General features: G+C 44.1%; 2 protein-coding genes across 2 annotated transcripts in view; one reads left to right on the top strand and one right to left on the bottom strand.

Annotated features, from left to right (window-relative positions):
• Nucleotides 1-14,129, bottom strand: part of SLC1A1 (solute carrier family 1 member 1) — a 74,126-nt gene extending 59,997 nt beyond the window's left edge. Inside the window, exon 1 of the mRNA XM_084629425.1 lies at nucleotides 13,866-14,129. Within this exon, the coding sequence (XP_084485551.1) occupies nucleotides 13,866-13,956 (91 nt within the window). The 5' untranslated portion in view covers nucleotides 13,957-14,129. The remainder of the gene's footprint in view (nucleotides 1-13,865) is intronic.
• SPATA6L (spermatogenesis associated 6 like) overlaps nucleotides 1-18,703 on the top strand; it is a 146,682-nt gene that overhangs the window by 121,429 nt on the left and 6,550 nt on the right. The window lies entirely within an intron of this gene.

Genomic DNA, 18,703 nt, shown 5'->3' with positions numbered 1-18,703 from the left:
AAAAAAACGCACTCGCGATGAAATGTTCTCCGAGCTCATGCTGTCCACCCACACTGACAGAGCACAGACGAATGCGTGGAGGCAAATAATGTCAGAGTGCAGGAAAGCACAAAATGACCGGGAGGAGAGGTGGCGGGCTGAAGAGAGTAAGTGGCGGGCTGAAGACAGGGCTGAAGCTCAAATGTGGCAGCAGCGTGATGAGAGGAGGCAGGATTCAATGCTGAGGCTGCTGGAGGACCAAACCAGTATGCTGCAGTGTATGGTTGAGCTGCAGCAAAGGCAGCTGGAGCACAGACTGCCACTACAGCCCCTGTGTAGCCAACCGCCCTCCTCCCCAAGTTCCATAGCCTCCACACCCAGACGCCCAAGAACGCGGTGGGGGGGCCTCCGGCCAACCAGCTACTCCACCACAGAGGATTGCCCAAAAAAAAGAAGGCTGGCATTCAATAAATTTTAAAGTTGTAAACTTTTAAAGTGCTGTGTGGCATTTTCCTTCCCTCCTCCACCACCCTTCCTGGGCTACCTTGGTAGTCATCCCCCTATTTGTGTGATGAATGAATAAAGAATGCATGAATGTGAAGCAACAATGACTTTATTGCCTCTGCAAGTGGTGATCGAAGGGAGGAGGGGAGGGTGGTTAGCTTACAGGGAAGTAAAGTGAACCAAGGGGCGGAGGGTTTCATCAAGGAGAAACAAACAGAACTTTCACACCGTAGCCTGGCCAGTCATGAAACTGGTTTTCAAAGCTTCTCTAATGTGTACCGTGCCCTCCTGTGCTCTTCTAACCGCCCTGGTGTCTGGCTGCGTGTAACCAGCAGCCAGGCGATTTGCCTCAACCTCCCACCCCGCCATAAACGTCTCCCCCTTACTCTCACAGATATTGTGGAGCACACAGCAAGCAGTAATAACAGTGGGAATATTGGTTTAGCTGAGGTCTAAGCGAGTCACTAAACTGCGCCAGCGCGCCTTTAAACGTCCAAATGCACATTCTACCACCATTCTGCACTTGCTCAGCCTGTAGTTGAACAGCTCCTGACTACTGTCCAGGCTGCCTGTGTACGGCTTCATGAGCCATGGCATTAAGGGGTAGGCTGGGTCCCCAAGGATACATATAGGCATTTCAACATCCCCAACAGTTATTTTCTGGTCTGGGAATAAAGTCCCTTCCTGCAGCTTTTGAAACAGACCAGAGTTCCTGAAGATGCGAGCTTCATGTACCTTTCCTGGCCATCCCACGTTGATGTTGGTGAAACGTCCCTTGTGATCCACCAGAGCTTGCAGCACTATTGAAAAGTACCCCTTGCGGTTTATGTACTCGGCGGCTTGGTGCTCCGGTGCCAAGATAGGGATATGGGTTCCGTCTATGGCCCCACCACAGTTAGGGAATCCAATTGCAGCAAAGCCATCCACTATGACCATCCACATTTCCCAGGGTCACTACCCTTGATATCAGCAGATCTTTGATTGCGTGGGCTACTTTCATCACAGCAGCCCCAACAACAGTAGATTTGCCCACTCCAAATTGATTCCCAACTGACCGGTAGCTGTCTGACGTTGCAAGCTTCCACAGGGCTATCGCCACTTGCTTCTCAACTGTGAGGGCTGCTCTCATCTTGGTATTCATGCGCCTCAGGGCAGGGGAAAGCAAGTCACAAAGTTCCATGAAAGTGCCCTTACACATGCGAAAGTTTCGCAGCCACTGGGAATCGTCCCAGACCTGCAACACTATGCGGTCCCACCAGTCTGTGCTTGTTTCCCGAGCCCAGAATCGGCGTTCCACAGCATGAACCTGCCCCATTAGCACCATGATGCATGCATTGGCAGGGCCCATGCTTTCAGAGAAATCTGTGTCCATGTCCTGATCACTCACGTGACTGCGCTGACGTCGCCTCCTCGCCTGGTATCGCTTTGCCAGGTTCTGGTGCTGCATATACTGGTGGATAATGCATGTGGTGTTTAATGTGCTCCTAATTGCCAAAGTGAGGTGAGCGGCCTCCATGCTTGCCTTGGTATGGCGTCCGCACAGAAAAAAGGCGCGGAATGATTGTCTGCCGTTGCTCTGACGGAGGGAGGGGCGACTGACGACACAGCTTACAGGGTTGGCTTCAGGGAGCTAAAAATCAACAAAGGGGGTGTCTTTACATCAAGGAGTATTTCAGGCAGGACTTCACGGAGGGTTCCAATAAGAAATGGTAAACCTAAGTTATTGTTCTTATTAGAACAAGGAGGTTAGCCTGGCCTCTGATTGATACATGGCTAGATTTACCTCGCTGCACCTTCTCTGTGAGTGACTGCAGTGTGACCTAGAGGAATGAGTCCCCCTAGACGGGGGAGAGGGGAAGCAAATGAATACAGAACAAATCTGGCCTATTTCTTGTTTTGATCCACTCCATCTATCTTTTACATCTTTGGCTGGCAGCAGACGGTGCAGAAGGACTGCATGCCATCCACATCTCATGGCTGCTCGGCAGAAGATGATACAATACGACTGCTAGCCATCCTCATCTCTTGCCTGCCCGGCAGAAGATGGTACAGTATGACTGCTAGAAATCCGTATCGCCTGCCTGCTCACCATAAGACGGTTCAATAGGACTGACTGCAGGACTAAAGAGAATGACCTGGTCAAGTCACTCCAAATTTAGTCCCTGCGCCCATGTCTGTCCAGGCGCTCCCAGCCGACGTGGCCAGGAGCACCTCGGACATGACGATGACGGCTACCAGTCGTACTGTACCATCTGCTGCCACAAGGCAAGGGGTTGCTGCTACTGTGTAGCAATGCTGTACCGCGTCTGCCAGCACCCAGGAGACATAGGGTGACGGTTACCTGAGCAGGCTCCATGCTTGCCGTGGTATGGCGTCTGCACAGGTAACTCAAGAAAAAAGGCGCGAAATGATTGTCTGCCCTTGCTTTCACGGAGGGAGGGAGGGAACGGGGGCCTGACGATATGTACCCAGAACCACCCGCGACAATGTTTTAGCCCCATCAGGCTTTGGGATCTCAACCCAGAATTCCAATGGGCAGCGGAGACTGCGGGATAGCTATCCACAGTGCAATGCTCCAGAAGTCGACTCTAGCCTCGGTACTGTGGAAGCACTCCGCCGAGTTAATGCACTTAGAGCATTTTCTGTGGGGACACACACACTAGAATATATAAAACCGATTTCTAAAAAAGCGACTTCTATAAATTCGACCTTATTCCGTAGTGTAGACATACTCTTAGAAATAAAGCCATCCACAGTCTGTTTTGTGTCTTAATAGTCAATCCAGAGTCTCTTTTAGAGATGCTGTGTCTTGTAACTCACAACACGGATTCTGTCTTTCTGTGCTACTACGTATAAATGAATTGGATTGAATTGTATGGAGTTTTGGAGAAGGAAAAGGAGACAAGCATCACAGCTGTTTAAAGAGGTACTACTGCGTGTGTGACACTTAGTATCACAGCAGGAAGAAACTGAAACCTCTCATTAAATTTCCAGACTAATCGTTGACTCAGGATGTCTGGTTTGCATTCATTAAAAATTCCAAATTAATAAAAGATGTAATTGAAGATTTAAAGAACGGAAGTGAATATCAGATGTTTAATGGAGAACCAACATTATCATGAACCTATCAGACAGTAATTCACTTGCTTTATCATAATCTCTTTGTTTTGTCCTCATGACAAAAATAGGAACAGTTCAGTTTTCACAAATGTGTTTCCAAAGATGGTTCATCCTTTTTCATTTTTTATGTGCTTCATGCTGTGTTTTGCAAGTGCAAAACAGTGAAGGCAATGTGCTTTGTACAGGTGTCATGGAGGTCAGATTTTGGACTGTAGAATTTTACTACTAGTGCCAAAGTACAAGTCCAGGTGTATGTCTACACTGAAAAAAAAAAGAAAAAAAAAGGTGTTCTTATCTTGGTTAAAATAGCAGTGTTGCCATGTCTTCACTGCTTTTAACTCAGGTTAGCAGCTCGAGTTAAAGCCTGTAGGGGAGCCTGAGGTTGAACTCAAACTACTAACCTAAGTTAAAAGCAGTGAAGACATGGCAACACTGCTATTTTAACACAAATTAAGAACACACTTTTTTTTTTCCAGTTTGCAATGTAGACATGGATCTCCCTGTGCCATTTTTACAGTCAATTTTCAGAGAACAACTCAACTTTAAAGGGTCCAATATGAAGATATTCCAAGCTAACAGTTCAATTCCTGTTAGCTGGAAAGAAGGAGGAAAATGGGGGTGGGGGGGGTGGGAGGGGAATCTTGTTAAACAGATGCTGACAACAGACAAAAGTCTCACCCACCTTTAAAAATAAAACACGAGAGATTGAGCAGGGATGGAGCAGAAAGGATTTTTCCCGTCCACCAAGACGGCAGTGGCTGGGACAAACCCATGCTCCCCATATTCAAAAACACACACATAGAGCTTTAAAATGTTTTTTAAATAAAGAAAACAGATGACTTAGCTTTAACTTGCCTGTAGCTCCACCCCCAGCATCAGGTCAGGCAGTGAGTTTACTCCAGGTGTAGGAAGCATTCATGGCAGAATGATCCTTTCCCTGGATGGGGCTCTGGGGCCCAAACATAAAAGGCTATTTCTTCATAGTCGATTGCTCCCCTTCCTACCTAGGTGGCCTGCCACTAATTCAGCATCTATGGCCTTCTGGGCTTGCTCAACTCATAAAGCCATGGTTATATTTTACTGCAGCAGGCCCTTCAATGATTAAATACGTAGCACTCCTACTAAATTTTGAAGAAGAGCTCTGTGTAGCTTGAAAGCTTGTCTTTCTTGCCAACAGAAGTTGATCCAATAAAAGGTACTACATCTCACCCATCTTGTCTCTCTATTTAATTAGTGGCATTTGTAAGAAAACCTAGTAGATACAATTACACCCAGAGGCACAGTCTCATGCCCTTGGCAATGAGATTTTCACACTGTGTTTTCTTAACTGAACATGTCCCATGGAAGATTGCCAAACTAGTGTTTTTACTTTGAAGAAAGGCTGTGTTTCTCCTCAAAACCTTAGGTAAACACTTTTTTCCCCTCCAGCATCTGTTTAACAAGATTTCCCCCCTTTTAATGGGGACTCAGGAAATCTGGGTTCATTTCTCAGATCTGCCATAGACCCCTTGTGTAACCTGAAAGTCTGATCTGTAGCTCATTGAAGTCAATGAAAAATCTCCCTTATACTTCAGTGGGCTCTGGGTTAGGTCCCTAATCTATTTGTGCCTCTGTTCCCAATATGTAATATGGGAATAATAGTGTTTCCTTTCTCCACCCATTTGTCTGTCTTGTCTAGGTTGAAAACTTTTCAGGACTGGAGAGATCTTCTACCATGTGTATATACAGCACCCAGCACACTGAGACCCTGATCTTGCTTGGGAGCTCTGGGCACAACGGTAGTAAAAATAAATGATAAAAATATTGATAACAGCAAAGTAAAGGTTGCTCTATAAAGAAATAATCAGAAGTTGTACGCATTCTCAAGTGCCTGTTGACACATTATCATCTTAAAGGACTGAGGTTGAGGAGAGTCTTGCTGACTGGCTAGACACCCCCCATCACTTGCAGCTACAGAGGGGTTAATTTTCTTTTTACCTTTAACCCTTCCCAAATCAAAGTGGAATTTTTGTGCTTCCTATCTCATAAATAAGGCTACGTTTTAGCCACAGGTATTTTTAGTAAAAGCAATGGACAGGTCACAGGCAGTAAACGAAAATTCACAGCCCACAACCTGTCCATGACTTATATACTATATATCCCTAACTAAAACTTGGGATGGGGGGGCCACCGGTGCTGTGGGGGGTAAGTCTGGAGGTGCTGTGGGGGGGTGTCCCGGGACCCCTGCTGGTTTTGGGGAGGAGGTAGGTGGTGGCGCACAGTCCAGGACCCCCTACTGGGGGTGGAGGAAGGTTAGCAGGGCTGGCAGGCTTCCTACTGGGCTCCGCGCAACTGGCGGCCGGCATGTCCCTGCAGCTCCTGGTGGGGTGGGGGAGGGAAGGCCGGGGGGCTCCACACGCTGCCCCTGCCATGAGTTCCGGCCCCACAGCTCCCATTTGCAATGAACCACAGCCAATGGGAGCTGTGGAGGTGGTGCCTCCAGGCAGGGGCAGCATGCAGAGCCCCCTGGCCCCTCTGCCTAGGAGCTGCAGGGTAAGCACTGCCCTGCACCCCAACCCCCAGCCCTGAACCTCCTCCCATACCCAAACTGCCCCAGCAGTAGCTGGTGCAACTGGCTCAGGGGCTGCCTCATCTGCTTGGGCAGCCCCTGTGCCAGCTGCACTGGCTGCTGCAGAAGTCACAGAGGTCATGGAAAGTCGTGGAATCCATGACCTCTGTGACAGACACAGAGCCATACTCATAAATGAGTTGGTGAAGTTACACAGCTACTCTAAAAGTAAACTTCCTCATTGTAATACTTCCTTCCTTTATTAGATACAGCGTTTCTCGACCTTTTTGATACCAGGGACTGCCTTGCTGCCTTCCTAAACTGTGTCAGGAAGATCTCAGGACAAAATATGTATGCCTACAAAGAGTGACTAATTGGCCAACGGAAAATGGAGGTTTAATAAGTGATGTGAAACCACACCATCTATTTAGTAATCTTATCCCTGAAAGATGAGGTCTCATCATCATCATTATCCCACAGATTATCCCTTGTCTGACTCTGTCTGTTATTAAGGGTTCCTGACACTTCTCAGTATAAGGCCCTATTTTCAGTTGCTTATAACTTTGCCAAATTTTAACTGTTAATGTTGTAATTTTCCATGTCAGGTAGCTGAGGACTCACTTCTGCAACTGAAGACAATGGGAGCTATGCTTTGATTATACAAAGTGCTATATAATGCTAAGTACTCTGCAAAACTGAGTCCTAAGGTTCTTAAATTGAGCACCCACAATTTAACCTCCGTGCATCAGTTGTCCATCTGTAAAATTGGGATAATATCACCCCTTATCTCATTGCGGTGTGAAAATAAAGTAATGTCTGTGAAACACTGAGATACTACAATCAGCGCTATGGAATAACCCATGAGAAAATTATTAATTCTGCCTTCAGAGCAGGGTTTGAATACTGTAAATAAGTATGTACTGTAAATAAGTATGTACTGTAAATAAGCGAAGGGGTCAGACATTATTCAATGAAAAGACAATAACATATTGACTCTCTACTCATTAAGAACTTACCATCCATCCTGTGCACTGAATGAGACAGGGGTCCAGGGGAAATAGTAATAAGTTATTGTGTAATTAAAGACTGTAGCACAATGCATACACACAAGGAGGCCAAATTAAAGTTGCACAAGCAGCTTTACTTCTGGCACTTCCTAATTGCTGAGTGCTTGATTTTTCAGCCTTACTGTTCTTTTATTGTATTTTTGTACTATATCAGACAGACATATGTCAGTACTATGAAATATAAAATAATCATATTTTAATTTTAGACTAAATAGTGGGAAATGGTGAATTTGGGCCTATGATACTACTGAAGTGATACTGTAAAAAACAGAAATGGGGCTCCTGTAGTTTGTATAATAATTTAAATCCTGAGCAGGAATTATAGCTCTGCAATTCATTAATTAGATTGTTTTTATTTACTCCAATGTCTCTTCTCCTAGCACATACCCTCCTCCCAGGAGATGAAGGTGGGAAAACAGACATGGCACTAGTGATGTAATGCTTCCCATAAAGAGATTGGACAAGCTAAGACTCTGATCTCATGCTCATTGAAATCAATGACCAAATTCCCATTAGCTTCAATGGTGCAGGATCAGGCCTTCAATGAGCTCATTTCTCTCCTGCCTCCAGCATGGAGACGCCTTTCAGGCTACATGAACTAAGGATTCTCAATCTAGTTTTCTTTGTTTTTTCCCCTCTGACAGGATTCCATGGTTCTGGCTAACAAGTGCTCTGCAGAGAAGCATGTCTTCTTCTCTCTGCACTCGTCCCTGCTCCCATGGCGATTGACTCAACCTTCTCTCCCCATCAATTATATTCTCCCTTATCATGCTGCCTTCCCCTCCTCCGCTTCCTCAACTCTTGTCCCGCTTCCCCTTCCCATTTTCTGTCTCTTTCCCATTGCTGTGCCTCCCTAGCCACCATGGACAGCTCCTGTTACTTCCCTAAACCCTACCACACCCCATTCCCAGCTCTTCTTTAACCCCTGCCATGTGTTTTGGCCTTCTTTGATCATCACCTTTCCTCACATGTGGTGACAGTAAGAAAATGTTAACTATTTAGTGGCCATCACTGTAGTCTGAGTTCTGTTTGGGAATTCAGGAAGTAGTCTAAGTGAATAGGCAGATGTAGCCTGGAGAAAAGAAGGGAGTTAATGGCAGAGTACAGAAACACTATTCCCCACCTCTTACAAATGCAGTGGTTACAGTCATTTTGGTAAATGGGATAGCACACTGACCATGGAAAGGGAATCTTGCCATCCACAGTCCCGTCGACAGGCAGCACTGTCAATATAGTGATCATATTTTAAAAATCTGCTTGGCCATGTTCCATATAATGTTACAGTTTGAGAAGTGAAAGGATTTTTAACAGTGACTTCCATCATGGATGCTCTTTGTTTACTTTTGATTTTCTCTAGGGTTAGAGAATGAAAATAGTCTGGTCATTTTCTTTTATAGGTTCTTTCGCTATTGGCCTTCAGTTCTGTAAAATCTTATTTACAAAATCTACATTTGGGACAAATTTGACCTGTCAATGTTGCTTTGATTCTTAAGCAGATGTACAATTTGGAGGGGGTGAGTGGGACAGTTGCTTGTTTAAAAGTCCTCCAAACAAAATGACTGCATTCTCTTTAGTTAATATGCTTGGTGCCTCTCTTTATTTAGTGTATGTTGCAGGAGATGGTGGGGGTGGAGGGGAAGGGCTGTTTTTCACTCTCAAGTTCAGGAGTGAATTAGAACAGATTGCCTTTTTTTCTTGGTTAGTTAAATAACTAAATATATAATGTCAGGTGCCCAAACACAAGTGAGCTGTAGCTCACAAAAGCTCATGCTCAAATAAATTGGTTAGTCTCTAAGGTGCCACAAGTACTCCTTTTCTTTCTATAAATAAAATTGTAGTGTTCTAGGTTAACTTGCTTACCTACATCTTTGTGTAGCCTTGCAATTAGACAACACAAATGACCATGAGGTTGCACTATTGACAACTGCTTACCCTGGCAAAGAAATATGAAATGCTAAAATGGAGAGAGGATATCTGACCTGCATTAACTCTTTGGTTCACCTACAGAAACAAACTAAAAATTTCTGTGAACTTTCTTTTGAATTTATAAATGAATTCACTTTGGCCAGTCTTGTGCTCTTTCCTTGAACATTTGCATTTTACACACACAAATTTTTGTTGAAAGGAAATTTCAAAGTCACAAGCATGACACTCAGAGAGACAGTTCAGTCCCTTCTCTGCTCTTGCCCTTTGCTCAGTCTGGATTGTAAAGCTGTAAGCCAGTCCAGAAAATGTATTCTTTCTAAATAATCACTTCAGTCTGTTGTTTTAATTCAAAGGGTCATTTTCAAATAAAAACTAAAACATAAAAAATCCAACCAAAATTGTTCCAAAAAGTTCTTCTACTTGAAATATCTGAAAAATTACAGCATGTTGTCCATGTTATTTCACTGAATGCACACAGTATTTCTTAGAAACTAAGAACAAACAGTTCTGAACAGAAATCCTTTTTTAAAAAAATCCTTATTCTTACTCTTCAGTTAATGCAGATGGATGTACCCACACACAAAACAACATCAGGCTTACAAAATACTTTTTGCATAAATCTTAAACCACAGATCATAAATCTGTTTTCAGATTGTAAAAAAAAATTAAAAAAAATTCCAAAGTACATAAGATGGGTTCTTAAAAATGAAAAATGTTATTCATATGAAAAGATGAATAGCTCAGGCACATAATTAAATGCTTCCCATATTATATTACAAGTGTGCAGAAGAAAATCCCACCAGAATCTTGAACCTTTCTTGTTTTTGTTTTTAATCTCCAGAGATGAGTATGATATTGTTCTCTAGCTTACTTATCTTCCTTAGTTATGATGGGCAAAAGCTATATCAAACCACCATAAATGCTAGAGCATCTGAGCCTTCCCCAAATAGTTTAACAATTTAAACATTCTTTTGAGTAATTTGCAGTATTCTTCGTATCCATCCCTTACCATATATATAGTTTTCTATAAAAGCCGGGTATTTTTTCAATCATCAGAATGATCTCTGAATTATATTCTCTTCCTCTCTATGGGATGTTATACTCCTCCTACAAACTAACCATCTTCATAAAGAAAAAAGCTATTTCCTAACTAAATTGTGTGCTCTAGAATGCACAAAATCAGTATGTATGCTAATTTAATTAAGAAGGGCTTACAATTCTGAGACTTATGGAGTTTTGGTATATTGCAGAGGTTCTCAAACTGGGGGTCGGGACCCCTGAGGGGGCCATGAGATTATTACTTCGGGGGGAGGGTTGCGAGCTGTCAGCCTTCACCCCCAAACCCTGCTTTGCCTCCAGCATTTATAATGGTGTTAAATATATAAAAATGTGTTTTTAATTTATTAGGAGGGTTGCACTCAGAGGCTTGCTATGTGAAATGAATCACCAGTAAAAAAAGTTTGAGAACCACTGGTATATTGCAAACACTTCTCAGGCTGTAATAAGGAAATGACATTTTATTTCGACATGTAATTAAATTAAATTGTTCTGAAAAAGGTTTTATTGATGTTGTGGTATATAAGTTATACCACCACTGAGAAACAGTAGAAATATAGGAGATAACATGCAGCTTGTTGCAATAGGCAACTTTGTTCCTGAAGATTAAGATAGCTTTATCTCAAGCTGATTTACTCTGTTAATATTGTGTCATTTTGTAACTAATCAAAAAAACATACTAAGGTTCCAGTTTGTTGATTTTCAAAGGCACATAGGGCACTTGCATTCCCATCCTCTATTTGTAATTTGAAAGTCTTCCCCATAATTCCGACGTCACTCAACCTCAATGTTTTGGCACCCCATTCAACTCTTGCACTGTATAACTCCCCTTGGAGTTAGCAGGCATTTTGCTTACCTAGGGTTGCAGTCAGGCCATAAATTTCAGTTCTGTTTGTTGAAGCTAATGTGAAAATGAATATTGTTTAACAAATTTATTTGAGCATAAGCTTTCGTGAGCTACAGCTCACTTCATCGGATGCATTTCCACTGAATGAAGTGAGCTATGGCTCATGAAAGCTTATGCTCAAATAAATTGGTTAGTCTCTAAGGTGCCACAAGTACTTCTTTTCTTTTTGCGAATGCAGACTAAAACAGCTGCTATTCTGAAACCTGAATATTGTTCGGTAGCATTTCTATAGTTAGGAAATAACAAGTCCAGTTCATGAAGAACACATCTGAGAACAACAACTGTGTATGGATAATAATAAAAATAATAAATAGTGGTGGTGTATGTAGTCCTTGAGGGCCAGATTTTCAAAAGAGCTCAGCATCCAGTGTAATGACCTCTTTTCAAAATCTGGCCATTTATTGTGATGCCTAACTGAGCACAGCTATTTTGAAAATCTAGCCCTTAGATGACAACACACACACACACACACACACAAATATGCATGAGGACATAAACTGATTTTACTTCCAGATTATAGTATGGGGAGAGTTACAAAATAATAATAATCATCTCCCCCCCCAAAACACACACACACACACACACACACACTTCAAATCATTTAGTAATTAATCTGAAAAAAACAAAAAATGTCTAAAGGCAAATGTAAGTAACAAAACAATGGAAGCAACATATCCGTGTAGGAGCAAAAAAGTAAAGGATGCTGTCCTCATCTAAAAAGTCATAAAATAATAACCAGAAGAAAACAGGCAGGAGATATGCCAGTGACAAATATTATATTTCATGCAAAAATATCTTTAAATGTGTCATCCAAAACTTGAATAACCACCCTTTCAGCCACTCTGGTCACATTCTCTGATTTGCAGAAATTTGTGCCATTTTTCCTCAGGGGGAAAAAAAATTATTATCCATCCCTAAAATATTGAAATCCATTTGAAACCACTTTACAGGGCACTAGATGGCACATTGGATTGGTAACAAAAAGCAGAATTTTTTACTGCAGGATGTTGGCACAAACTAAGCATCAGAGATTACCAAAAGTTCAGTGGCCTGTAACCTGGATAGGCAGATGTCCAAATACAAAAAACACCACCACTGCATCTTTGTTGACAGCCTCCGCCTACAGGCCTAACACTGAATGGCCATTGAGAATGAACTCCCCTCTTTATCTATAGGAGGTCTCTCTTGTCAGATTTGAGGCAAGCTGACAAGTCTGTATGCTGAAGCTGCTTGCAGTGTGTTGCACCTGTGGTGTGGATACACAAATGACTTCAATTTTGTAGGGTTTATCAGTCTGATACCACTATTGAGCATTACAGTCCCATGATATTTTAAACCCCCATTGATACAGAAGTCTGCAGATTTTTCCTGTCAGATTGAAAAAAATTCAGAGGCCTATTATTAATTATATTTTTATTCAAAGTTTGTGGCATAAATATTGGAGACTGTGATGAAGTAACAGAAAAGGCTGTGGGGGGGAAGGGAGATAAGTATGCTATCAAATTAGGACTGTCCATAATACTACTTCTCCCCCACAATTCTATTTCTAATTGTGGCTATAACAGCAATTGGTTTATTTAATTTGCATAAAACTTCTATTTTTAACAAGCAGAACAGCAAAGTTCAAGCTGTGGTTTTATTTTATAGTGTAATGATTATATTCTGTCATTAACACTGAAAACCAGTTTAACCAATAAGAAAGCCAATATGTAGGAACAGAAAAATGTTTATTCAGTCTAACATCAATTTGTCTCAAATTATTATTATTTTAAGTTTCTGGCATTAATAGGTGTTAATATTTTATTAGAAGTGCATTGGCTACATAAGAGTAATTTACACTTCTAACAATCCACCATACAGTCTGTCAAGTAAATGAGATGGCAAATTAATTATTTAGCAAATCCCGGCAGGAAAAAACCACTGAGGGTCTTCTATTTATTTATTTTACAGTGAGGCAAGTCGCAGCTGAAAGAGAGCCTGCCTACATGAGATTGAAGTGTCTGCCCCTGTAAATAATTACAGTGAAAGAACTCTCCATCTTGGAGAAGGGGGTGGGGGGGACATTATCCCTGATATATGTCAGGATGGCGAATTAAAGCACAAATGTGTCGATGCCAGACATTCAGGGGGACTTTTAGAGCCTTGATCTTCCATTCCTTGTGTGCCCACAGCTCCCTTGATTTTACTAGTAGCTTTCTGGTGCATAAGGAACGCAGGATAGGGCCCCTTGGTAGGCAGCGCTATAGAAATGCATCCTTGTCATTACCGGCATTCCAGCACCGGCCCGCCCACACACACTCCCCGTGTGAACGTAAAATACGGTAATCGGATTGCTGCGCTGCGAGATGGTAACATTCATCACCATCATCACAAACGTGCCGCTGCCTGGCTAAAGTAGGATGCTGATTCTCCTGCTGCTGTTTCCACGGAGACATGCTCCAGAAAGCCCCAAAGGGAGACACTTGGGGCGGGGGGAGAGGAATCGGATGGCTGCGTGGATGGGGGATTGTTAGACAGAGCGGCTCTTTATCCGCCACCCTCCCCCCCCCCCCAAATTTGGAAGACCACGATTAAGAGCAGGCCTGAGCCACGAGACAGAGGAGGACTAGATGGAGGCAGAGGTGGGGCTGGGGTCCCTGCTGCTGGGCCGCGGAAATCACCCTGCTGCCTGCCCGCCCGGCTGGGAGCAGCATCCTCCCTGTCCCAGCCCCGGAGGATGCCGCAGCTCCCCCAGCCCCGGCTGCCCGGCCCCACTCACCCAGCACCACGGCGCAGACCGTGCTGAGCAGCAGCCAGTTGTTCCTCAGGAAGCGCTGGCAGTCGCAGCCCCTCCTGCCTTTCCTCGCCATCGCGGCGGCACCGGCTGAGCTGCGGCGGGGTGTGCGCGCTGCGCGGGGCTCGGCGGCGGCTGCACTGGGCGAGCTGCTGCGCTGGGAGCTCGGCGCCGCCTCCTCCTGCCGCTGCCGCTGCCGCTCCGCCCGTGTGGCTGCTGCCGCTGCGGCCGCGCTCTGCGACTCCCCGGCGCGGGAGGAGGGAGCGTGGGGCGGAGGCAAGAGACAGAAACACCTGGCCGCGCTCCCGCCTCGCCAGCCCTGCACGCAGGCGCCCCCTGGCAGGAGGCGGGGAGGCTACTGGGCGCGGAGGCTCTGCTGCCTCTCCCGCCGGGGGGCGCTCCTCGCTCCGACGCAGCCTGCGCCTCTCCCAGCTGCTGGCAAAGGAGGCCCTGTGTCATTCTCCCCCGAGGGGCAAACTGGGGGGCCTGCCCAAGGTCACACAGCCCAAGCGCCCACCGGGGACAGCCCCTCCGCCTCTGGGACAGCTGCCTGCTGTAAGTTATACAGACTGGCCGGAGAAGTTGGGGGCACCCAGGGAAGTTCTCTGGTGTCCCATCCCCCCAGCCTCTCCTCCTCTGCTCACAAATCTCTCCACGTCTCTTCCCCCACCCCTTCCAGACCTCTCAACCCCCTTCCACCCCTGGCCTTTACACCTGCATTGGCTTTCTGGGGAAGAAAAATAGGGACATGTCTTAAAGGCCATGTCAGTGAGCTGGACTAGGGGAAAATAGTAAACATTTTCCTAAGGCTGGCTTGTCCTGTCTAAGGATAGGTCTGCACTGCCATTAGTCACATGTGCTGGCCTTTGCCAGCTGACTGTTGACTCCAGCTCCTGGCACTGGGCTAAGGAGCTGTTTAATTGCCGTGTAGATGTTCAGGAGCCTGGACTTTAGGATCCTGGGATGGTCCCAGAGCTCGGACTCCAGCCCAAGCCCTAACTCTACACTGTAATTAAAGCATGGGCCAGCCATGGGTGTCTAATTGCAGTGTAGATATAACCCAAGAGTCTGACCCAGCCTAGTGACACACAGTGATTACGTGAGTGTTGGCTGTAGAGCACTTCTGGTGACCAAGTGGTCAACAAAGTGCAGTACTACTACATCCATCCATAGGGAACAATCAGTTACACCAGGAGTGAAGGTAAAGGAAAACCCCCACCCACTCAAAGACTGCTCATATTTATATATTGCACTCCATTACCAATGGCAAGCTTAACTCTAGCAACTCCTGCCTGCAGTTGTCTGCAGTGGAGGCACTGGCGGCAGAGAGAGGAGTGTGCCACACCCACGCAAAGTTATTGTGTATACTGGACATGCAAAATATGAGCAGTCTTTGAGTGGGTGGGGGTTTTCCTTTACAATGGGTGCGGGTTTTCCTTTACCTTCACTCCTGGTGTAACTTGTTCTTACCTATGGAATGCTTCACTAAGTAAGGAAGCTTTCCAAATGTGGTGAAATACTCTGCTCCATCATTTGTGTCAGAAAAAGTTGGGGAGAAGAGAAGGGAAAAGAAAGAGCCATAGGACTTTCTACTGGGATTTTATCCTAGTAAGTTTAAAAATTAGAAGTCTGAAGAAATATTATTCACTTTCTCATGTGATATGTTGACACTGTAATAGAAAAAAGGGCAAAATATTCTGTGTTGTAAGCATGATTATTGCATGTACTAATACGATCACATGTCTAGTGGGACTATGGGAAGGCTTCCTCTAATATATGTTTGTAAATATATTGGTTCTGGCTTGTTTTTCCAATTTTGTTTAAGTCAGTTGGCAAGTATAGGAAAGACGGTGGATGCTACCATCAAGCCGAATCTTCTAATGATTCAACTGTAGTGGTGCAGAATGTGAGGTGGCAAATTACTACTATTCTTGTTATTTGTTTAAATTAGACATTGTAACTTACAAACTTTTCCAGTATAAATTTTGGAAGATTTGCTACTCCCAGGCAGAACAGATTAATGATTATGTGGGAGAACTAGTTGGAAGGCAGAAAACTTAGGGTTTTTGGGGGGGAAATCTGTTTTATCATCTATTTAATTTAGATGGAAATTTCGCAACTAACTTTATTGCAGGTTCATCATTCAAAACGAAATAGATGAATAAGTATCATGTTAGTTTAATTAAAAATAAAAAAGTTTATAGACAATTTAAAATGAAAGCTGGCAGAATACTTGTGTTATAAAAACAAAGAAGGAGCAAAACAAATACAATTTGGAACAAAAAATAGTTAAGTAAAGGATGAAGACACTAACTAATTTATAGTTTTTGCTATAAGCATGTACTATATAGTGCGATTTGACATAAAAGAAAAGACTGAGGGCAGGTCATCATTACCTCTTAAGTTGATCTAATTTATTTCACTCAAGGGTGTGAAAAAGCCCCTCCCCCCAAGCGATGCAAGTTTTGCGCTGTCCATACCAGTACTGTCGGTGGGAGATGCTCTCCAGCCAAAATAGCTTCTGCTTCTTGCTGAGGTGGAGTAATTATCCTGACGGGAGAGCGCTCTCCTATCGGCATAGTGTGTCTTCACCAGACACGCTACAGCTGTATCGGTGCAGCTACACTGATGTAGCGCTGTAATGTAGACTTTTGCCCTAAAAGAAAAAGACACATGGGGCCTGAACTTACTCCCATTGGCTTCAAGAGGAGTAGGTCCATGCAGAACATTGAAACTCTGGCCCTGGTTTGCCACTGTCTTCCACCTTGCATTGACAGTTTATCCTTGTACACCATGGATGTACACTATCTCCACCATCAGTGAATGAAGGAGTGGGATTTGATTGAATTTTGCACCCACTTTGCACAGGGGTATTGACTAAACCAGCCTCAAGGTTACCAAGAGTCAGAAAAAGGAAGCAAGCCTTTCTGTTTATGTACCTTTTCTCTATGCATGGCTATTTGATCTATATTCCACTAATCTTCCTTCGAGCTGGAGGAAATAGCTGTTTTCATTTAGAATACTGTACTATGCTCCCTGAAATCAAACATTTAAATTTTGGTAGAGCTAACTCCCAGTTCTGAGGAAAATAAATTGATCCATTATGTCTCTGTGACAGTTTGCCCCACTTTAAGGTGCCACCTGATGTACTGGGATACCACTGAGCCCACCTGTTCTGCCAGCCTGGACTCCCTGTACCCTGTCGTGCTGAGACAAGGCTCTTAAACCTCCTCTAGCACACACATAGGCAGGGCCACACCCAGTTGCAGAAAGACACAGACACTGAGATCAGCTCTGGGAAGGCTTAGCTTAAGGGACTTGCCCCAGCACTCAGGTGCCCACCTCCCTTGAAGTGCAGACTCAAAGTTATATTGTATTGCACTGAAAAAAAAATATTTGCACAGCACAAGCTCATAAAAATTTGTCCTCTCCCTCAGTGTGATGATGACTGGAGGAGTGAACTTGGGGCAGTGAGTGTCCAGCCTCCCATATACCCTCCTTCTTCCCAGGGGTAAAACAGGGACCTTGCTTCCCACCAAACTTAAACGCCTCTGCCTGTGATTTATTCCTAATAGGTGCTTGGGATTGTTCAAATTTATCTGCAAAAGTTGCAAGTTCTTCGACCATCTCTACCTTTTTATCTCATAAACACGGTTTTACATCATCATGAGACATACTCAGGAACTGTTCCTGAGCAACCAAATCACACATAGCTTCAAAGCTTGTAATACCTTTTCCCTTTGCCCACTTGTCCAGTAGATCTCTCAGGTGGTTCACATAAGCCACATTACTTAATCCAGCCCCTCTCTTAAGGCTTCTAAATTTTACTCCATAAATCTCAGGTGTAATGCGAAACGGTTTTAAAACCAATTCCTTAAATTTACCATAATTGGAAGCATCACCAATTGGCATCTTATTGAATATGTCCAGAGCTCTCCCAGTCAACTTTGCAACCAAAGTGGTCATCTGTTGATCCTCAGGAATTGCATGGAGCATACACAGCCTCTCAAAGGTGATGAAACATTCAGCAATGTCCCCAGACTCATTGTACTGTTTTCACTCATCTTGCTGATTTTCTGCCTCTACTTCCCTTACCCGAAATAATCAAAAAGAAAATAACAAACCAGTAACCACTTTGTCTGTTCTCTAGCCAACACACTTAAAACCACCACCGGTGTTTCAGGGCAATAAGCTGTGCACACTATCCTGCTTGACTATGCCACTGTGACAGGTTGGACCCCCATTCTGGGATGCCACCTGCTGTTCTGGGGTTTCACTGAGCCCCTCCTGTTCTGCCAGCCTGGCCCCCTTTACCTTGTCTTGCTGAGCCAGGCTCTTAGGTCTCCTCTAGCACACACACAGGGAGGGTCATACCCAGCTGCAGAAAGACACAGACACTGAGATCAGCTCTGGGAAGACTAAGCTTAAGGGACTTGCCCCAGCACTTAGGTGCCCACCTCCCTTGAAGTGCAGACCCAAAGGTATATTGTCTTGCGCTGTATAGAAAGATCTTGAAAGTGCAAACTCATAAAAATTCACCCTCTCCCTCAATGTGAAGAGAGATATGCACAACTTCTTGCCCCCCCTCCCCAGTTAGAAATTGCACAAACTGGGTTTGATAATAAACAAAACAAATTTATTAACTATAAAAGGCAGATTTTAAATTATTATAAGGGATATCAAGCAGAACAAAGCAGATTACTGAGCAAATAAAACAAAACATGCATACTAAGCTTAAGATCTTAAAGAGACTGGTTTCAAGAAGTAATTTCTCACCCTAAATGTTAGGCGAGTTGCACAGTTTCTGTAGTTTAGAGTTCCAG

This window comes from Lepidochelys olivacea (assembly GCF_965140295.1).
Source record: "Lepidochelys olivacea isolate rLepOli2 genome assembly, chromosome: 5".
Taxonomy (NCBI): domain Eukaryota; kingdom Metazoa; phylum Chordata; order Testudines; family Cheloniidae; genus Lepidochelys; species Lepidochelys olivacea.
This window is presented reverse-complemented; position numbering and strand designations above follow the sequence as displayed.